Here is a 23,606-nt window from a genome sequence, read left to right as displayed (position 1 = left end):
TAATATGAGAGATCTTTTGTCCTATGATGAAGAAAATACTGTTTATATGGCCTGACCTTAGCCCTAGACAAGAGCGTTTGAACACTCCTTTGACTGATGCACGCCATAGACAGGCCTAGATACCTACCGGCATACCAGTCACGCTCCATTTCGTTTTAATTCTTAGTTTAAACAAGGCGTGAATCTCTGCGGCCTGCAGTCTAGAAGATGAAGGATTGGGACTTAGCTTCCTTCCTTGGCCAGAGCATCTGCAATTTCATTTCCGTGGATGCCCACATGAGAAGGAATCCCATACATGCTCACTAATTCGGTCTTTGTGAATGTAGTTAATTTGGAGATAATGTCTTGGTCCAACTTGTCAAGAATATGCGGCCAGTCCTTTAAATACCATACTGTGATGTAAAGAAAGCCATTGCTAATAAAAATGTTTACTCTGTTGCAAGAGACATGGGATCTGCAGACCTAGAATAAATTGCATTTTATTAAACCTGTTACCAGTTGTGGCAATACTAGGAGCTGACTTGCTAACGTAAAATTATCTCTTATCCCACAAGCACCTACTTTGCGGCGAAAGAGCACCTATGTGCTCCACATGACACATTGAATTGACAGTTGGTCATATTTTGATTGAATGTCCAGCTTTTGACATCCATCGCCACCATTTTTTTTTCATTAGTCGCATGTATCTCTCCCAAAATTGCTGGGAAAGAATTACCATCCACACATTTTAAAATTTTTAATTGCTACACACCTTTTATCACGTATTTAGCTGAAAACAATTTCTATATTTTATTTGTCCTTTTAAAGCAAAGATCTTATCTGTCGTTTTCATTTGTATCTTAGCTGTTTTATATTGGTTATATAAACATACTTGACAATATACAAAGTTTTAAACATTAACAATGCTCTACTTTAACCATATGGATGGCCAAAAGTGATCCTTGCACCAAAAACCCAAATCAGTCGATCAATCAACAGATTGAATCTCTAATATGTTTAAATTAGTTTACAAATAAGCTTGATACTATATCTACTTTTCTTTTAAAAAAACAATAGAATCACTTGCACCTCGGTCAAGCTAATTCAAAGAATATATCCCTCCATTCATTGACGTTTCGTATATCTATTCTTAGCCGATCTTAAACCTCTCCATGTTGGAAGGCATGCTAACCTTATCAAATATTTCAACAAACTTTCCAGTTATGCATTCAAAACAACACTTCAAAATACCTAAGAAATTGGACTAACCTCCAGAGACTCAAGAAAAATAGTCCCTTTAGTCAAGTCTTGTCTCAGAATATAATTCCTAAAAATGTAGAGCCACATTCTCTTCACTCCTGTATGAATCCTACTGAAGAACTTACCAGGGTTCACTTTCATTTCAACCTCCCTGTTCCCATTAATAAAAAGGAAAATGCGTCAGAATACCTCAGACAATTGGCCTTGGAAGTCATTAATAAAATCCCTAAATGTGACATTCAATTGTATACTGACGGCAGCAAAATCGACAATTCTGCAGGTAGTGGCATCTATATTGTAACTCCTCAGTCTAGTTTTTCTCTATGTTAGCGAAATCCAGACTTCTGTTCCGTTTTTAGAAGCGAACTTTTAGCAATCGATGAGGGACTTAAGAAAATTTTACACGAAAATAATTATAAGAACCTTTGGATTCTTACTGATAGCCGCAGCTCAATGGAACACCTTAACAATTGGACCTATGTTGGAGATAAAGCAAGTTTGTCTATTCTTCAGAAGTTGAAGCTGATTTCACTTCAACATGATATTCATTTCCAGTGGATCCCATCTCATGTGGATCTACTTGGTAACGAAATAGCAGACATGCTTGCAAAGAAAGGAAGCAGCCTAGCGACTTCCTCTTCTGCTGAGCTCACACACTTAGAACTATTCTCTCAGGCGAAATTCTTAAATAAGAAGAATTGGATGGTTCCCCCTACTCATGATTGGTATAGAGCCAATAAGCCGGGGCAGTCCTTATATCTTCCTTGTGATAGAAAAACCAACACTTGCCTGTCGCGCCTTGCTAGTGGCCACCTTAAATGTCTTTTCTTTTCTCAGGGTGAAAAGTTTTACCCTCTTTGCCCGAAATGCTGCCAGCATCAGGCCTCTGCTGAACATATTCTGGACTGTCTAGGATTTCATTGGGGAGAAATTTATTCTTCTCCCTTCCTCGTTTTTGACTTTCTTCTTGTCAACGGATTTTTGGATTTGGTCTGACTACGTCAGACCATGGAGATTATCAACAACAACATTCTTTGTCTACTATCGCTCCCTAAAAATAAATATTTTAAACCTATTTCTTTCTTTTGAATAATTTTGTATTTATAAATCTAAATTACAAAACACTTCTTGTGGAATTTTTAATTATTATTACTTAGAATTAAATATGTTTTGACTGTTTTATTATTTATTTATTTGCAAATTTTACAGGATTGTTTCCCAGGACGTTTCAAAGTGGCTTACTGCGTGAATTGTCCTCCATTAGCCGACGTTGTATGGAAGCTTTTCAAGCCTCTTATTAGAGAAAAATACAGGAAAAGGGTAATGTATATCAATCATAATTACTACTAAACCTTTTCTTATGTTTTATATGTTTCACATTAAAAGAAGTTTTATACATTTTTTGATTCTAATTGGTTGCAGAACATCGTCTTATTTCTCCATGCCTGTAAACTGCAATTAATGATCGGTTGAATGGTAATGAAAGCATTGCATTTATTAAGAATTTGACAAAGAACCAACAGAGTGGTCTTCTCAAAACTTTCTCGTATACTCCCTAATAACTTGACATATCGGAGATTGATTTGCATGGCACTGGTGTACAATAGTCACGAATTATTACTTTTGGCGAGAATTTAACATTTTTAACGAATCTACCGTGTCATCCTTGGCAATGTTTTGGCGATTAATCTCGAGCATGCTGTTAATAGTATCTGAAACCGAATTTGCGCTTTAGACACTTTTCCTAAACCGATTGTAACAACAATTGGACGCAAAACTGCACTTGTAGTCACAAAATCCCATACCAAATTTGATATAATTATTGAATTTTTGAATTATCAGGTTTACATGTTTATGGCCAAAAATATACAGACCCATGAACAATCAACACCTTGTTGAATTTGGCTCAAAATTTGATTATCTAAATTATAGATGTTGATTCTGTGTATCGATTTTTATCTAACTAGTTCTCTCCGTTTTGTAGTCATCGTGTTAAATTATATTAAAAAACCGGACAGACAGACCTCCCCTGAACATATTTTATTCAAATTCGATAGAAATCTGCAAATTTGGTATAAAGAAAGTATATCAAATTTCAACAGTCTAGTTCAATTCGTTTTTGATTTATCTTTGTCATAGATCAAACAGTTTTTCCAAAAATTTATTTTTCGAAGTTAGGGAGATCTACAATGCGAAGATTCGTCAAAATTTAGAGTTCGATTTTTTTTAACTACTACTATACTTTCTCTGTACTACGTAAAAGAGAAAGTAAAAAAGAAATTTAAAAAAAAGCATTACTGATTTGCTTATTATGATGCCTAAGAAATATAGAAGGAAAACAAATTTGAATGATTGTGCTGATGCCAGCGGTCAAAAACCACTTTTTAATTTTTTTTATATATATAACTAATTAAATCAAAAGATGATTTATTTTGGATTTTGTGATTTTCAAACATAGATTCAAGTGCAAATACTTGTTTATTTGAAAGTATAACTTACAAATATCTGATTTCCATTCCAACTTGAAAATATTAGAATTCAACCACTTACAACTTACGTGCCATTCAAGTTTATCATCATCCATCATCAAACTAACTCCGCTTTAATTCTAGATTGTTTTCTGACAGCCTTGGTTCAAGGTCATACTTAGCTAGCTATACATAGAACGTTCTTTTTATACATGTGGCACTCAAGTATAGTGGGTAGCGAAGAATTATTTTTTTTTCTTTTCTTTTATGTTTATGCCGTCATGTTTTTGATCAAAATATTTTTCCAAATGTAATTTAAAAACATAAAAAAATTATAATTCCGAAACATATTCTTTACATATTTTAATAATGATATAAATATTTTCATCAACAGGTTGTTGTGATTGGAAACGATATGGCCGATTTACACAAACACATCCATGCCTCTATACTTCCCCAAGAATATGGGGGTACAATGCCTCTTTCCGACTGCACCGAAGCTGTTAACTTGCTTATGCAGACAGACAAAGAATGCCAGAAGGATTTGAAGTACGGTTACGTCCACAAATCGGGTCGATGCAAGGATGAAGAGGATGAACAAGATTTAGTGCCTACTGCGGTACCAGAGGAGTCATGTGCTGCTTAAAGAGAGGACAAATGGATTTAGGGGTAAAACTATTGGTACCTGCACCAGGGCACACCGTCAAGATCCCAAATATCTTGAGTAATTATGTGTGACAAAAATTTATAAGAAAATGTCAGACTTTTATTAAAAATAGTGTATACTTCAAGTCCTTTTTTGATGGACTGAATTGATATTTCAGAATAAAAATTGATTATTTTGTACATCGTTTCTACTGCATTTAGTACAGTTTAAAGTACCAGAGTACCTTATAGAGTATGGACCTCAGAGTATAAAAAATCTATTTTTTTAAAAAAATTACGAAGTAATCTCATTGAGAAGAATTGAGCAATATTCTTTGCTACATTATCAGAACAATAAAATATATTTGAAATTAGAATATATTTCAGCAAAAATGCATGGATGAAATTTGATTGTATTCTTTCGCCGTAAAAAAAAACTTATAAAAAATGCCGATGTTTTCGTTATACCATGTATGAAATTCCAAACCATGAATTATGATTCTAAAAACAATATTTTATTTATATTTTACCTTATTTTTTTTATTTCATTTAAAATCGTCAAAGACAATATCTTATATTTTATTTTAAATTTCGACTTCAAATTCTTATAAACAAGAAATCTGCACTTAAAATATAGGATAATGTGGTTCGAAGAAAATTGACATAATATTTTGATATCCTATTCTTAAAATTTATCAGCCAAAATATATTCTTAATCTAAAACAGCCATGACAACACTTTGTATTTTATTCTGAACTGGATCAGATATTGCAAAAATTGATGGCACTAGAAGCTATTGCACCTGAGCCTCAAGATACTCTTGCTCGAAGGAACTGATTGCCACGATATTTTCAAAGTTTGAATGAATAAAAGACAGCGAGAAAGATTATTGACGGCAAGTTGTATTTCGCCTGGAATGTAATTTATAATACTGCTTTCATGAATGATATGAATTACCCTCTAATTGGAATATTAGTCATTATGACAGCTGAGATAAAAAGATCGTGGCTGTGTATACTGAGACTCTCCAGCTTGATTTGAATCTTTACAATTGAATGTACAGGCAATTCTAATTTGAAGATATGCAGATAAAAGTACAGAAAAATGTTTTAATTTATATGAATTACTCCTAACTTAACATCTATATAATTATCTTATATCTACACTTATGTGATGAAAAAGTTCACATTGTTTTTTTCTGTTGGACAATGCTGTATATATTACGGGCATAATTATTTAACCCATTCACTGGCATTTACGAGATATCTCTTATAAAACTGCTGTCAAATTAAGCGTTTATAAATTTCGCTGGCAGTGAATGGGTTAAGTCGATAGGAAACTGCTCTCTAGAGATGTTGCTATACGTCTTGTACTATATGTTGTGAATATTAAACCTTATTGCCAATTGTTTTTAACAATATATTTCCTCAGGATTTCTTATCTGAAGTTTAAGAATGTTTACTATATTTTGAAAGACTATTGCGAATTAGCATCTGAATATGAAAAGTAAATATTAAACATTGATTGCTGAAAAAAAGCAGCTTCTGAATTTAGAAAATTCCCCATAATTACATGATGATATTTTGATATCAGATGCGATTTACTGATGTCGAAGAAGCAATGTTAATCTAAATGGATTGCTGCATACTTTTCAATTTGGCATTTATAGATGTTTATATATGAAGTGGATTTTTGAAGATCGTCCTTTTCCTTAGTTCTTGAAATACACAAGTAGTCTTAAGTCGTGACAAATGTCTGAAAAAATGCAATTATAAAAATAAAAGTTGATTTTTTTTCTATTTGTAATTTATCTTCGATATCTCTTTATTTTAATTTAATTACTTTCTAATATTTGAGAATATGTTTCGATATATGACTTATTTAAATTGCAAAGCTAAGGAAATAAATTTAAATGCACTATAAATCCATATTGATGCATTCTTTATGAATGCCAAAACTAGTCTATACCAAAACTAGGCTGCTATTATGAAAATATTTTATTACCAAAGTGTTCAGAATTTGGGTTCATTAGTTTGTGAACCTTATTCCCTTCACCAATAAACTACAATTTTTTCTGAACATTTTCTCATTTTATTCATGAAATGTCCTCACTTAAAAAAGAAGCTGTTCTGTCATTTAATTTCATCTATTTCTCTCTCTCTCCCTTTTTTTTTCTTTTTTTTTTTGTATTCACAAATGAAAAATAATTTAGAGTGCTCATGAAAATCTTGCTTATGTATCTATGTATAATAAATAATTAATGTTTTTCTAATGATATTTATAAATGATTCTTAAAATATAACGAATAAAATGGTTATTGTTCTCTGTATTTTGTATTAATTCTTGTCAATATCTTTAAGACATACAAATAATTGCAGTATACCGAATAGTTAAGAAAACATTGATTTAATTCCAATTATATTAAACATTTTAATACTTACAAAGAAAAAATCATTGAAAAAATTCTCACACATTTTAATTTTATTCTTATGCTTTATATACAAAATGCTTGTTTTCAATCACATATAATATTAATATATGAATAAATAATAAAAAGAAAATTCAAAGATAAAATCAAATCTGATTTAAACATTCAGGCTCGAATTCGAATAATATTAATAAATATTCAACTTCATAATAATATTTATTGAACTCTATAAAGTATTATTATCTGTTAAATAATAATTATTTGTTAATTTTAAAAGCAAATTTACTATTAAAGTTATATTTGGCACAGAAGTTTGAAATTGCAAATTATCTAATTTTACACAACAGTTCAAATAACTGCTAAAATTTTGCTGAATATTTTTATTACAAATTCAAAAGATGCGAACGTGCAGTTCTTGAATTTCTTTGAATATCCATATTTATAATATTTTGATATTTATGAAAAAAGTTAGAAAAATAGTAAGAAAATTGATACCAGAACATCTTATCTATATAAAAAAGCAATACATATTCCTAAGAGACCCATGAAACGATATAACATATATACTTTTTAACTATGATATAATTATATTGGTTATTCATAAAAATTCCTCTGTATTTCAAATAGTATTGTAAGTATATGCAATCGAATGAATTTGTAAAAATAAATAAATCAATAGCTAGGTGTATAGAGTCGTGGATTGGTATCTCAGAAATCAAGAGCGTTTCAAAAATATTTAACAAGAAATTGTACACCTAAAAATGCTAATTAATCTACAAGTAATCTAGATTTTGAATTTCAAGGTCAGATAAATTTATTCTTACTAATAATCGCTTTAACAATAATTTTTTATACGTTTTTTAGAATTATCGAACTTATTTTTCAGGAAATTGACGCAAATCATTCATAACATCAACAGCGCTTGTACCATCTCCATTATAAATAGAAAGAAGAAAGAATTGTTTTTGGTCTTCAAATCATTTAATCATTTATGTGCTCAGTAGGCTTTCATAGGTTATCCGAATATGAATCCCATTATCTTGCTCGTTGATTCATTTTCTGGCTTTTCTTCACATTTTTATTGAGGTTTTCCATTCTTGTTGATCATCGAACTAATGTTGTTGTTGTTTGTTGCTTATCCACTTTTGATTGAACACTAATTCAAACCAAATCCAAGAGATCAGGGAAAGAAGAGTGCAGTAGCTTGTGAGGGTAAAGATCCCTGAGCACCCGAGGGCAGAAGTCTGACTTTAGCTCCTATGAAGATGACACACACTCGCTTGCACAACCCCTTTTTATAGAAGGGCTCTTTCACACACCGCAAAGATAGAGCACAGGGTAAAGAACTACCATGCCCAAACCAGGCCTCGAACCCAGGAACGGCCAGATCACGGGGAAGACGCGCTACCCCTAGGTCAGAAAGCCGGCTCATTGAACTAATTATGGATTATTGTTGAAATGAATGTAACTAACTAGGATGGATTATTATTATTTTTATTCAAGATGCATTTCAGATGGAAAAATAAACAATTAAATAATAAAAAAATGTTAAATTCTGGGGATGTTGTAGCTATGCTGACTTGATGGAGAAACCTAATTTAAATGCATCTAGGCATAAAAAAAAATCAGCCGAAGCGTACACAAAGACAGCATTTGTAGAAATTAGTATGGAGGTGAGTAATTCATACCCTAAAAGCAAATTCTTATTCAACAACAACGGTGAGCTCAAATTGCAGTTAGAAAGCTCTTTCCTCAATCAACACTACTAAAAAAGGAAAACACTAGATTTGTTCGCTTTATTTTTTCATGATTACATAGTGACTACGCGAGAGATTTGAATTTTTGCGAAGGATCTATTAACATTAAAGTCGTCGGATTATAAACAAGGGTGGAGATTACTAACTTGACATCCATCTAGCATCTGTTAAGATATCTACAAAACTCTCTTCTTTACTTTACTGTTTTACTTTACCAGCGCATGAAGTAATTGTACAGATTCGTGACAAATATATATATCATATTTTTGGTTGAAGCAGAGTGCAGTTTGAAAACATAAACGTGACGTTGTATTTTTAATTCCGTTTTATTCTCTTTTTTATATCCATCCAGGAAAGCACAATTATTAACAAGAAGGCACAGCACGGCACATAAGCAGAAGTAAGAAAGAAGGCAAAAAAGGGACGAACAAATGATCACTAGTTTTATATAACCTAGGATTTCTGGCCAGGCGCCAATTCAATATACGTGGTGACTTTTGACACCTTTTCAAGGGCAACCGAAGATATCACTTTCTCTTGATACGTAGTACTGATGGCGCATTATTTTTACAGAGGAATTAATTAAACCGAAAGTGGAATTGGATCACGAAATAAGAGAATATTTTAGAATGAAGTTACGATGGGCTAAATTAAGATAAAATCTTGCAAATTAATTTGGATTAAATTAAGAGTTTAAATTATTATATATATATATAACAATTTTTAAGTAGAATCGGGGCCGAAGAGAAAGAAGACGCTTTGAATTTTAAAGTTTGCTTTTATTCCATCCTGGGAGGCATGATTTAAATACAATAAGAGCGGACATAACACGTCCGTTCACAGCGTCGCACAAAAGCAGAAGAGAGTGAAAAAATGCAAGAGCAGAAGAGCTTAAAAGAGAGAAAATATTTTTCCCAGTGTTTAAATACTATGAGATTCTGATTGGGATTTCTTTACACGTGTCGGTTTAGATAAGGGAGATATAGGGGTCTTTTAAAAAGAATTCGCTTGGCTGATAGTTTTTTATCCCATCACTCGAAGCGTGTGAACTGCTTATTTAAGCATTTTTACAAAGCTTCTATTGAATTAATTAAATATAAAAAGTGGAATTGGATCGGGAAATAAGAGAACCTTTTAGAATGAAGTTAATATGGACTAAATTAAGCTAAAAATTAAAAAATTAATTAAATTAGATTTTAAAATATTATTGCATATATTAGCCTTTTAATCTTTATTTACCTTAGGCTGTTATATCTAAATTCATTATTGCAGAAGAAGTTTTGACTTGTCGCTATTAAAAAACACCAGCAGCTTGGGAATAATTGAATTTTGGTCGTTATTCTTAAAATGAATCCGAAATGCTAAGACTCAATTTTTTTTCTATCTCCTTATTTGCTATTTTTATATGCATGAAACTGTAGTTTGTAACTGTCATGAAAACGAAGTAGCTAATAAAAATCAAAGTGTAAAATGAAATGAGAGTAGCTTTAACCTGCGCAGTTCCTCGATGAGAAAAATGTGAGGATATTAACAAGCTCATTCACCCCACTGGCTGTAATATACATATATTATTATACTCCCTGCCGACCTAAATTAACCATAAGATGTCTTGCTCGAAACGAGGCGGAGAATAGAAAAATCTTTGTGGATGTAAACAATACCCATATTTGATCGACGAAAATTAAAATATAAACAAATAAATATACATAATAAAAGAAATAATGAAAAATATAAAACAAGAAATATTTATCTAAAACAAATAATGAAGGAGCCATGAATAAATAAATTTATACACACGCATGTAAAAAATAAGATTTAGATACATAAACAAAAAAAATCATAAGTTTTATCTGGTGTGGACAAAGAAAAAAAAATTAACTCCTACAAAATAAATAAATAAAAATAAACATATTAATACTATTTACAGAAGCTAAAAGAAGTTATACCTATAATGCAATTTAAAAAATAAAAGAACAGTATATCTGTAATAAAATTTAAAATAAGGATTAAAAGGAAAATTATATGTGTTGATTCAAACAGCGGGAGTGGTTCGCCCCGTTCCGAATTTTCGCCGGTAGAGGGCACACCTATAATACGTTTATTAGGAGAACGATGTAAGTTGATGTTCTGGGAGTCTTGTGATGTCCTGTGGCGTGTGTGAAAAATAAATGTATGTGAATGTGTAAAATTCGTATCGTCTTTTATTCGAACCTTTCGTATTCGAAACATGAATATTCGTAGGAACAGCCCCATAGCTTTCTCAAGTTCCGCTCCGACGGCCCATTGCCTTTACGGATATGGTTGTAAATCTTCCATCTGACCCATTGTAGGACCACTCTCACCTGTGGACGTCGATCGGGAGCTTCCCGAAAACTGTCGGTAAAATGAACAGACATCAAAGAACCCTCGAAACTCACAAGTCAGGAGAAAGATGACAAAATGCACTGTACTCAAGGCGCACATATGCCATCGGAGCAGGCCTTTATATATTTCCTAATCAATGGTTATAACCTTCCCCCCATAAAAATTATGGACCTCGGACAAGACCATGAATGCTTCAAGAATAGGGTTTTTATTTTCAGTATTCCCACACAAAAGAGTTGTGTGTATCTTAAAAAGTTTAAGAAACCTGAGCATACATACACTTTGGACGTATTTTTATTGATCGATTGACACAGAGCTGCAGTTTTAATAACGAAATCATAAATCAAAATGGAAATTTGCAGACACTGAAGTTGACGGTCAATGCATTGACAGATTTTGTTCAAAATTTGACGCAGATCTATACTTTGACCTCTAAATCTGTGCATCCAATTTTTACCATCTAGCCTTTTACTTTTTGTAGTAGTTATTCGTACACGAACCGGTGGACCAACAAATTGTTTCTAGATGAATTTCGTTCCAAATTTGATAGTACAGAAATCTACAAATTTGGTGTAAAGACCATTATTAAATTTCTTGCGTCGAGCTAGAAGAACTTCTCTAATTATCTTCATCGACAGACAAACATAAATTCAAAATTATATTTTTCGCCTTCAGGGAGATTTGAGACTTGAAAATCGTAAAATCTCAAAAGCGTTATTTTTATGGCTATAATAATTTCTCTTAATATGCTTCCTATACAAGAAAGTAAAGAAAAAAGAAATATATTCTATCATTATAATTCAATCGCATCACTGTTGCCTTATGGTATAATCATGTGGTGATTATACCAAAGATATTAACTCTTTTCGATTTCAATGAATGAACTCTGTACTTTTTATTTTAGATTTCATTGCATTTAAACACAATTTATAAGATAACGTATCACCGAAACCTGCCGGCATGACGCTGTCTGACAGAAAGAAAAACTCCTCTTTTAATTTTCATTCTTAAACTTTTGTTTGCATTACAAGCTGCGGAAGAAATTCCGATATGGATTTGATTTTTGCAATTTTCGTTATTTATACTATATTTTGTTACATATGTGGCACATATATGGTTGTGAAATTATTAAAACGTATCTTTTCTCTAAAAAACGAGGACAATAAGACATCAAGTCTAACCGGTGATTTGAAAACCCTGTACGACAATGCCACCTTCTCTGATGTGAAGCTTGAAACACCTAGGAAAACCTTCCGAGCTCACAAAGCCATTTTAAGTGCCCGATCTGATGTGTTTAAGAACATGTTCAGTAGAAACATGAAAGAGAAAAACAGTGGACACGTCATCATAACAGATTTGGACGATGAGACAGTGCACCAATTGTTGACGTTCATATATACTGATTCCCTAGGAGATCTGACAAAGGAAAGTGCTTTTAAAGTCTATAAGGCAGCGCATAAATATCACATCCCGCATCTAAAGCAGACCTGCTCTTCCTTTTTGATAGACAACTTGCGTCCAGACGCCGTTTGTGATGTCATATTATTGGCTTACAAGCATCAAGACATAAATCTGAAGATTCATTTGCAATCTTATATATTGCGACACGACAAAGAAGTTTTTTCTACTCCGAAATGGAAGCAATTTATGGTTAATAATCCTCAACTAGCGGCTGAAGTGATGTATCAAACAGTTTCTCAGAGTAGAATATAACATGGGTAAGTGATAGTTAAAGTTAGTATTCACTCAAAAGGTTTTTTAGATCATTTTTTGGATATAATTTAATTTATGGTTAGTATCTTCAACTTGCGACTGAAGTGATGTATCGAAAAGCTTCTCAACCTAGAACATAATAGGAGTAAGTGATAGCTAATAATAGTATTCACTCAAAAGGTTTTTATCATATTTTTTTAATATAATTTTTTGATGAATAATAATATTTTTAATTGAGTTGAAATATTCGTTTTACTTATTGTCTTTTCTAAAAAATAACCTGTGATATTTTATTTAGTTACAGAACTATTTCATTACGAAAAGAACCATTTAGATACTATTAATTCAGCGTTAAGCTGTCAATTAATAAAGCATCTCAAAATTTCTGGCATTTATATTTTATGTATTATTAACACTATCATTAATATAATATATAAACACAATTTTGATGATGCGTTACCGAAAAAAGGAAACTTGAGAAACTTCAACTTCGATTTATTTCACCACAGGAGTCATTATGTACAGAGAAAAAGCGATAAGAAATGTGTTAGTCTATATCGCGATATAAAAGCAAAGTGGACGAATTTTTCCCTTCAGCGTTTTTACTATGAGATTCTGTTAGGGATTTCTTTGCCGCCTATCTAAAGCTATCTAAGCAAGGGAATCTTAGATAGCTTTAAAAAGATATCTTGCAGATTTTAAGGATTTTTATCCCTTTGTTCTTGGTGTGGAAACGACTATATCAACCATATTTTTAAACGCTTGTTACCAATAATTAAATAAAAAGGAGAACAGGATCAGGAAATAGAACATTTTAGAATGAAGTTAACATGCGCTAATTTAAGATAAGAATTAAGTAATTAACTAAGATTAAATTATGTTAAAAATATTATATATACTTTACAAATTTTAAATTAGTTGCAATTTATTTAGCGTATTTTTTAATGGATCAGTCCTGATGATTAACTACGTTAAAGTTTAAAGGCTGGCCATTTATTTACAAGATGCTTGATGTTACACGTTTGAAATGTCATGTACAAAGGAAATTCATACAAAAGGCTAAACAGGGCAAATCTGGGACGTGGGTATTTTTCTTTTAATAGACGCTCACTTACAAAATATCATACAATTATAATTAAATTGTCATGAAAAATTAAACGAAATTTAAAGGTTTTTAATTTTGGAGAATATTGTTGCACAAGAACTAATTTTACATAAATAGTTTTTTTAAATATAATTTTCGGAGACGTAAATTTCTTTTCCACATTTATACTTAGGATAATAAAATTAGAATACATTTATTTCATTTAATACATTTATTTTTCGAACATATTTTTAGATAATATATTTAGCAGCAATACTTTTTAACGTTTCAAATACTGGTTTTATATTGATGCATGTTATGTAGCTACTAAATATATATTGCCAATTCGCATGTTATAGCTACCATATCTATCTATTGTATAAGGCCGGCCCACATTCAACATAATACCAAAAGTTTCTCTCTACGAGGCCAACAAGAACAGAGCGGATGCCCTTTTCTTCACTGTACACGGCCCATTCCCAACATACCTACACAGATTCAACCTGGCCAACTCTCCTTGCTGTAGCTGTGGGGAGATAGGATCCCAAATTCACTACGTCACCGAATGCCTACTGACTCTCTCGTGGCATATAAGAAAGCCGGAAACAAGTCTCGAGGAAGAACGGTACAGGAGAGTTGCATCGAATACCCTTTCACGCGGCAAGATCCACTCCATAGTAAACCATGTTCATAAATACCAAGACCTCTTTAAGACTATACAATAGCTGAGACCAAAATGCCACTCGTAAATTATTCCTTAGAAAGTGCTCAAAAGTGCAGTTCTCAGGAAGGAAATCAAAACCACAGGACCCACCCGGACGCTACAGATTTCCAAATCTGCGGTGTTTGTTTATATGCTTATACATGTCATACAAATGTTCACAATGTAATTTATCATTTTTTTTTTCTATTCAGTTAGTAATATCCTTTCCTTGTAAGTTCAACCCATAGTCACCATTTGTTTAAGTATTCTTGCCCCCTCCATTTAGTTATTACTTCACCAAAAATTGAATACAGTCGTGTAGGATTTGACACCGATGTCATTCTCTCTGGAGATCCCTGGATGGTTCGTCGTCCTTTCTTTCTTTCTTTAATATATTTTATTTTTCTTCCTTTTTTCCTTCCTTTTTTTTTTCTTTCCTCATCCAACTAATTAGCTAACTTCGTGTTATAGGCACCGGAGGCACAGGATGGCGTTATATGTTATATATCTATTGTATATTCTCTTTGCGATTGGTAGATGGATTCATGGCATTTGAGGTTTGTTTTTGTTCGGATGAAGCGAGCGGACTATTTTTCTAGCGTAGGAATATCTGTGTGACTACGCTTCTGCTTCGTTCTGACGCCATTCCTCCCGCGAGCTGCTTAACATGATGCTGTGTGCGTAATTGCCAATATCTGGTTGTTTTTTTTTTTCGTTTTTTGTGTCTAATAAATATGCTGTTTTCAAGAACCATGCTGAGATTTATTGAAAAGTGACAACAGTTTTGCCAGTAATATTTGAAATATTTAATAAAATTTTTTATTACGTCGTAATAAGTATTTATATTGCACTTGAGGGTGAAATGGTGTCAAAAAGGAAAAGCAAAGTTTTTTAATTAATACCAAATGATTTTAAAACAATATTATTTGTTAATTGTAATTTAAGACACACCGTTTTTGGAAATATTAATGAATAGCTTTCGCGTTTGTTTACTTTGTTTGAATAACGGAAATTGTTCATCTCTCGACTAGCAACCGTCTAAATACCTAAGTAATACACGGTACTTAGACGACTCATGCATTGTTTTTATAACAATAGTAATTGAATATCTAGAGATATGAGACGAAGAAAAAATGCAAAGAATCCCCGAGCGAGAAACGGCCAATTAGAAAAGTAAAGCTGATCATGAAGGTGCTACGGTGGCAAAACGTGAACAATTGGATCTATTTTTAGTATTGGAGGTACAAGCAAATAATGTTCTCATTGTGGAACTTCAATTTTAAATCGGAAGTTACACATTTGCATATCAGCCAACTTCCGATTTAAAATTGAAGTTCCACAATGAGAACATTATTTGCTTGTACCTCCTCATGATGAACTGCTTAACATGATGTTGTGTGCGTAATTGTCAATATATGTGTTCCTTCCCCCCCCCATTTTCTGTGTCTAATAAATGTGCCGTCTTCAACAACCATGCTGAGATTTATTGAAAAGTAACAACAGTTTTGCCAGTAGTATTTGAAATATTTAATAAAATTTACGCAAATGTGTGTTCTCATCATGGAAAGATTAAGCTTCCAGCGTTGAATAAATGGCAAGTGGAGTTTAAAAACTTGCTAACTAGAACTGACGAATATCGGGTACAGTATCGGACAACGACAGGGGTTGGCGAGGAAAACCGAACAGCGGGCGAAGCTCCCTAATAATTAAGAATGCATTTTAGAAATAAATTAAAAATAGACGAATCAAGTCTAGAACATTGCTACTTTGTTTCGATAATGAAATCGCCTCTATTTTAGAAATATTTCTAAGCCTTCAATTATTTCGGAACTACATGTCCTTTAATCGCACTCTTTTCTGTTGTTTTTGTATGTAAGTGAAAAAAAAATATTTGTAGTATTCAGGAAAATAGTATAGGCGTGCCTATATCTATATAACTTTAATATAACATGTAAGTAACTAATTATTTTTCTTACTGAAACTTATTATGAATTATTAAAATCTGGCAAAGTAATTATTATTACATGCAATTCTTATTATTTCTTGACAGTGCTGTTAAATTATATATTTATTTGTGGCAAATATAAAACTAAAGAACATGAAATAGAATTATCGGCAAACTTTGCCAAAGTGTGTCAAACAGCACTAAATTGCCAAATATTTCCTAAAGATTACAGTTAGGTTATCATGATTGCCAATTTATTACCTTTGAAAAACTAAAGTTTGGAGTTGCACAGAATTAACTTTTTATAATTATTATATAACAATTTTTTGAAATTTTTTATCAAGATTATAAAAGAAAGCATCTTTCAAATTTCAATTTTATTCTGATGCTTAATGCAATACTGTTTCTTTATATTCTATGGGTAGTTTAAATAAATTGGTGTTAAATAGAAATTCGAACTGATCCTGCTTCAAAAATTCTTTTTGTTTTCTAACAATATTGATATACGTTCAACATTATAGAGGTTTCATATTTAAGAAGCATTGGAAAATATCATAATAAATCAATGTATAATTGTTTCTGTTCTTTTCTTTTCTTTTACAAATAAGTTAACAAAAAAAGTTCATGTATGTCATCGAAATATATAATTATAAATTATCTAGTTTTACTAAAAAAATGTAAAATATAATTAAAAATGACGCCAAGCCCAGAATTGGAAAAAGAAAGCCTTACTAAGTTTTAATTTTAATTTTTAAAAAATCTAAATTTATAGGTTAAAAGGCATTTATAAAAGCTCCTGAGAATAATAATAAAAAAAATTATTATATGATATTCAGAGTGAAAAAATAGCATCACTTCTTCACCATAAGTGAAGGCGGGTTAACTTTACCCTCAGCCATTATAAGATTCCAGTAAGTCACGCATGCGCAGAAGAAAGATTGCGCATGCGCTCAAAGAGCAAGTTCTTGCTTCGACGAGACAAGTAGTTGATACTGTACAGTTTTTGCGCATGCGTGGTTTTACTGGATGGTTTGCAGCTGGCTGAATGTAAACCCAACCTGAATAACGGATATAAAATCTGCTTGGAGTTTAAATATTTTTGTTAGTATATCTGATTGATGAATTTTGTAAAAAGAATTACAATACTTTAGTATTGTAATTCTTTTGAACTTTAGAAAATATTCTTACATTTGAACTTTAGAAAATATTCTTATATTTGAACTTTAGAAAATATTCTTATATTTGAACTTTAGAAAATATTCTTATATTTGAACTTTAGAAAATATTCTTATATTTGAACTTCAGAAAATAATTTTTCAAAATTTAGCTTCAAACACTAAGCTTATATTTTTTTTTTATCTCTCGTGGTCAATGATTTAATTTATAACTAAAAGTGTAGCGGTATTTATATTACCCCCCCCCCCCTCGCTTTGAGACTAGAATAAAGCAACGCAACACTGACACTTGCTCTGTCTGTTGAGAATTCAGTTAACCACCTGATCTCCCTGGGCGGAACTAGCTGCCAATCATGTGTCACTTGGTCTCCCTGTTGTTGTTTAGTATATTTTTTTTCTAGCAGAAGCGAACTGGATTCCTGTACAAGGGGGAGTGTTTTCTCGGCTCTCGGATCCCGGCTCTTTCCGAGAGAATTTTATGTGTAGTTCTCTAGGCTTTCTACATTAAGGCGTTTTCATGTGCCTTTTGTTGCTGATGTTACCAATAAACCCCAGAAAAGACAACATGTGTCTTCAAGTCATTTCACCTAGACCATAATCTTCACTATCAAATGAATTATTGTGCAATCAAGAAACGCAACGATAATTTACACTGTCTTCAGAAACGAGTTAATTGCGATTAATGTAGGGATTGTCGCTATCATATCGTATCGTATGATTGCGAATTTGGGGAACTATGGATTTTATCGGACAGTTGCAGTGCACTACAACATCTTATTGGCTGGTACTCAGCGAACAATGAAACCAGCGAATCTATTCTGCTCAAATTGAAGAAGATCTCTCAGAACCACAATGTGCACCTCCAAAAGATTCCATCACGTGTAAACTTTAGTGGTAATGAGGTCGCTGATAGATTGGCCAAAGAGAGTTGTGAGAATGAAACGGCCACTGGGTCTTAGCTTACTTGTCAAGAATTATACTCAAATGAAAGATCTAAACTCAAATTGAATTTAGATGGTGTATTCCACCTGCACACCAATGGTACACGGGAACATCCGCTGGCACTCGGCTCGAAATCAAATGGGACCGTGGCCAGACTGCTCTGGCTAGACTAAAAAGTGGTCACCTTAAGTGTCTTTCCTTTGAAAGTGGTAGAAAAATCCATCTCACTTGTAAAAAGTGCTGTGACCATCCAGTTTCACCGAATCATATTCTGGGTTGCATCGGACTTTCTAAAGGAGACTTAACATCCGATCCCCTTATTATTATAGAATTCTTGGCAATCAACAACCTATTGGAGCTGATTTGACCTATGTCAGATCTTGTGAGGATAAGTAACAACAAAAACATAAAAAACAAAAACATAGCGTATTAAAGCGTAGTATTATATTAATTTTGCTCTCAAAAGTCTATTTCAGTTTCTTTTATAGGGAAATATTTATTTTTATTAAAATGCATAATTTATATTTACTCATGAAATAAATTTTACTTGATCTGTATTTATTTTTCACAGCATTTTCTTCGTCCACTTTATTGAATAGTGCCGTGTTCGGTCCACTCGAAGATCTAACTTCTTCTTGCCATTCAAAAGCAACCAAACTGAAGAAATTTCCTCAAAACTGCACAAGGAAGAAGAGTTGACTTTCGAAATGACTGAAGGGTTTTCACGAGTCAGAAAATTCTCTTGAAATATTGAATCAATAATTTTCTACTTGGATGATGGCGTCACTGAAGCTGAAATGTGAAATTTGAGCTCCATCTGCACTTAGTTCACATTGGGTGCCAAATGATAAGTATGATATATGAACTCACACAAGACTACTTTGGTTTAATTTTAATGTACTTGCAAAACCAATAAATCTAAATTGAAGGAAGTAAATAAATATTTCAATTTTATGTGAAATATATTTTTGTGTAATAATATTTGAACTATTCATTTTTGTTAATTCATATAATTAATAATTTACTATAAATTTCACTTATCTTCTTTTTGGTACGATTTTTGGAACAATCCAAGAGAGAGAGAGAAATCTTTAAATAATAACTGAAGGGTTTGCTGTAAAAGGAGGTAGCTCCAATTATGCAAGTTTGCAGAAAGCCGTAAAAAACGTTTGAAAATTCTAAATTCCAAATTGTGTGAAGATTTTTCTTTCGATCAATCTTCTTAATTGTTTATATATATTTTGACAGTATTTTCACTCAAAAATATATTTTCCAGATGACGTGGCACATGTTGGAATGTTGGAGCTACCTCTTTCTTGCAACCAAATGGAAAGTCTGACAACTTCTATAAAAAATATTTCGCAATAAAAATACAGTTTATTATAATATTATTTAAAGTAAACTAACAAAATACACATACAACATGGCTTTAAAAACAATAAATTGTATTCCCTTTACTCATCACCCCCCCCCCCTCTGTAACGTCGGGACCTTCTGCTGTGGCGTCGGGTTGAAGGCCATTGTAGAACTACATGTCATTTTGTATTTGAGAGCTTGTTCCATTATATCCTTACATTTTGCGCTCTTAAGTAGAAGAGAATGGGAGTAAGATGGCCAAATCTTGTTTAACATTAACGGAGTAATGTTTTGGATATTGAATATTCTTACTGGCTCGTTACAGAGCAGTCCAAAACTCTCTCTGCATAATATGTTTTTCTGTATTAATTTGGGATTTTTCAAGCAAAAACTGTATATTTCATTATAAAAACTTTTGTTACCATTAGAAATGATATAAAGATTTCAGAAATAAACCTTTTACTAGGTCAACGAAGTTGAAAATCATTCCTTTACAAAATCGTAACTTTTGTAAAAAAAAAACAAATTTTTCATTTGTCTTCTCTAAGATATCACATACACGGTAGAAAAACTCTTTACTTTCCTTGTACATTGTTCAGTGATTCCGAAAGCATGATCGGTGGGGTAAAATGGCGATAGAGGCAGGAGCTACTTATATAATGCAACAAACTAATGAAACAGACAACTCCATCGCTTGAGTAACTTGAGAACTAACGATTGGAGCTACAACTTTCTGGTACCAAACGGACATTTTTTTTAACCACATGATAGTGCATGTAACTTTAAATCCCCTTAAAGTGGAGCTATACCCTTTTTGAAGAAAAAACTTTAATTCTAATTGCATCAAATCTTAAAAATTCCTAAATCACTCCTAAAATATATCTTATAGATACAAATAAAAACAAATGTGCAAAAGTTAGACTATCAGTCAAAGAAAAGTAGAACATGTAAAAAGTATAACAGCAGTTTTGTATAATTTTACAATTTACAAGGAAATGATTAATAGAAATAAAAAATTGAAAATTTATAAATATTCGAAATAGAGCCCAACTTCTTTAAAATGGCCAAAATTTCAACTAATGTAAATTTCCTCATATTAGCATAAGGTGAAAAAAAGTCAAAAGTTTTATTCCATTACTTTTGAGGTAAAACCTCTTTCATACAAATCTCATAAATTTAAACCAGCAATTCTTGCACATATGTAAATGTATTTCATGTTTCTCGGAAATGGCTCTAATGATTTGAATCAAATTTTATATTTAGATAAGGTTTTGCTTTTTAAATTTATCTAAATCTGTGCCTTTCCTGAAAAAACGCTATTTTTTTTACACACGCACACAGTAATTGTTAGAACATTTTTCTTTCTTCTCTGATTCTGACAATGTCATGCAGCGCCATCTCGTAATTTTTTGTGTTACTTGCATTGATGTCATTCTTGTACATATATAATTATAATAATATATATAATTGCATAATTTAGTAACAATTCTTGTGTGTGTGTGTGTGTGTGTGTGTGTGTATATATATATATTTCATATATCTCTTAAACAGTTCTAACGATTCGTTACAAATTTTATATCTAAATAAGGTTTTAATTCTTGTTTACTATATATAAGTATCTTTTCTGTAAAAAAAAAGCCGTTTTTACGCAAAAAACATTTTTTTATAACTACCTATTAGAGCTATTTTCCATCTGCTCTGATGCTCACAATGTCATACAGCGTCATCTCGTAAGTTTTTGTGCTACTTACATTGTTGCTATCGGATGATAACCTACTGGTTGGTACCTTAAAAATTCTGTGAGATGGCGCTGGTGGATGCGAGAAGAGGTAAGATTCAAAAATATTCAAATTGTTACAAATTAGTAAATATTTTGTATTCTTATTATATTTCTGTGTAAATGTTTCAGACGAATCAGATTACATGCGATAGTGCCAGCCAGCGAAGGATCGGTTTCTTCGCTTGCAGTGTTGCCGCTTGGTGACCCATTTGGCGACTTTATCACTGACTTCTCGCGCTTTTTAACGATCTTGAAAACATTCCATAAGAATTTGAAAGTTCGAGAATTAAAGCTCTAGCATTAATATTTCGGAAGTTACGGGATTTTTCTGGATATCAGTGGGATAATACTTACGTCATATCTCGCCAAGGTATAGGGCGTGTCATAGGGTAAATGGGGAGAGATGAGTTCACTGAGAGCATTTTCGCTTGCGATCTAATCGTCTGAGGCTATTTGAAGTCTGTTATTCTGCTACTAGCTACTACTGAATTACGCTGTACTCAAATGCGTAACTATAATATTTAGTTCGTGTGAAGTCCTGAATTTGTTGGATTTTCAGGAATAAATTTTTTTAGACTTTTAAAGGACTGTTTCTTCATCCACTAACAAATCGAAAGAACCCCGAATCTATAACAATATGTAATCAGTATGTGATTCGTATCTAAATATTTTCTTGCAAAAACATGATTTTACGAAAAAAACTCTGTTCGGCCTTCCAGATATGGAGAACGCTCAATCACCAGGCGGCAGTAGAAAATAAAACAACAACGTTTATTTACACGAAGACACACAGGACAGCACAAAGACGACAACTATATACAGCACAAAAGACGATTATCTTCAGCCGAGACGTGCAGCAACAACAGCATACACAGCAGCATATAACAAGACAGACAGTAGCGCACAGCTTAGTTCAGCACTAGCTTCACTCCGTCGCTGCTCCGCTTATCTCTGGAAGGCCAGTTTTTTACTGTCGATTCCGACTACTCTTCGACTCCACTGGTCCACGACTCAATTCACCGTCGACTTCCCGGCATCTCGATCTCGATGATAGACTTATCGGGGCACCCGTCCTTGGAATAGGACTATCCCCCTTAATGACAAAACTGGTAGAAACTTGACTTTTAGTATGTTGCCATGATAACTGTGGTGGTTCTGATACTACGGTGGAAGGAGGGAAACTGCCTTAGTTCTTCAAACGAAATTTGCTCTTTGTAGGTGAGGGAGAGTGGGTGAGATGTCTTGGCCAATAGGAATGCAGGTTGTCAGGGGAGTAGGAGAGGGTGATGCAGTGGGTTTTCTGAGCTCGGTGAGGGATAAATTACTGTACGTAGGTGACCAATCAGAAAGCTGGGTTATTGCAGAGGATTAACTTTACTTTAGGTGGGACTTTGCCGATCAGAGCGTTCAGGATTATGATCTAAAAATGTGGAACGCTTCACGATTTTGCGTGTCATCCTTGCGCAGGGGCCATGCTAATCTTCTCTGTATCGTTCCAATTTTAGTATACGTACTGCCGAAGCGAGTACATCGACTCCCCGGCAGATGCAACTCCTTCCTTTTATAGGTCTCAGGAGGCGGGGCTAGAAACCTCTCAACCAATCAGGAACGTTCGAGGCGTATCTCCGTTCCTACTGGACGGGTCGGGAAAATTCTCGATGTTTTGGGTATAATCTATTTTGTCGCCAAGCTCTGGGATCTCCCATGGAACCCACTATGCTGGGAAGCCGCATCAAGGATTCGTAACAGTATGTTTGCGGAGAATGCCCATTTAAGACATCACGTATTTGTTGAAAAAGATGGTGTGGCCAATGAATCTCCTTTAATTGTATTCACCGATTAACAGATTAAAAAAAATATTAAAGAATAAAAGAAAATTTTACTACTATTAACTTAAAATTGCATCATTTAATGTCTGAGAAAGATCTTTATTATTCTAAGCCAAGAGTGTCAAACTCCTGCCTTAAATGAAATTCCCCTTCTTGGCTCAGAAAATATAAAGATGTA

The 23,606-nt window shown here is 32.8% G+C and overlaps 2 protein-coding genes and 1 non-coding gene across 4 annotated transcripts in view; 2 read left to right on the top strand and 1 right to left on the bottom strand.

The window, feature by feature from the left end:
• The window catches only part of LOC129976269 (clavesin-1-like), a 106,436-nt gene extending 101,883 nt beyond the window's left edge, over positions 1 to 4,553 (top strand). For both annotated transcript variants that reach the window (XM_056089749.1, XM_056089750.1), the window contains exons 8-9: positions 2,449 to 2,559; positions 4,102 to 4,553. In XM_056089749.1, coding sequence (XP_055945724.1) covers positions 2,449 to 2,559; positions 4,102 to 4,353 — 363 coding nt within the window. In that variant the 3' untranslated portion in view covers positions 4,354 to 4,553. The remainder of the gene's footprint in view (positions 1 to 2,448; positions 2,560 to 4,101) is intronic.
• A 7,461-nt stretch (positions 4,554 to 12,014) lies between these two features.
• Positions 12,015 to 12,614, top strand: LOC129975397 (speckle-type POZ protein-like). The gene has a single exon (XM_056088461.1). It carries the CDS (start codon positions 12,015 to 12,017, stop codon positions 12,612 to 12,614), a length of 600 nt encoding a protein of 199 aa, XP_055944436.1.
• A 10,407-nt stretch (positions 12,615 to 23,021) lies between these two features.
• On the bottom strand, positions 23,022 to 23,128 carry LOC129976781 (U6 spliceosomal RNA). Its single transcript, XR_008785203.1, has one exon. It is a non-coding gene; the product is annotated as a U6 spliceosomal RNA (small nuclear RNA).
• Between the last annotated feature and the right edge of the window lie 478 nt (positions 23,129 to 23,606).

Source organism: Argiope bruennichi, chromosome 7, assembly GCF_947563725.1.
Source record: "Argiope bruennichi chromosome 7, qqArgBrue1.1, whole genome shotgun sequence".
Lineage (NCBI taxonomy): Eukaryota > Metazoa > Arthropoda > Arachnida > Araneae > Araneidae > Argiope > Argiope bruennichi.
This window is presented reverse-complemented; position numbering and strand designations above follow the sequence as displayed.

Bases quoted from the DNA above. Each gene is read 5' to 3' on its own strand.
- LOC129975397 (XM_056088461.1), top strand. From the start codon at position 12,015: ATGGTTGTGAAATTATTAAAACGTATCTTTTCTCTAAAAAACGAGGAC.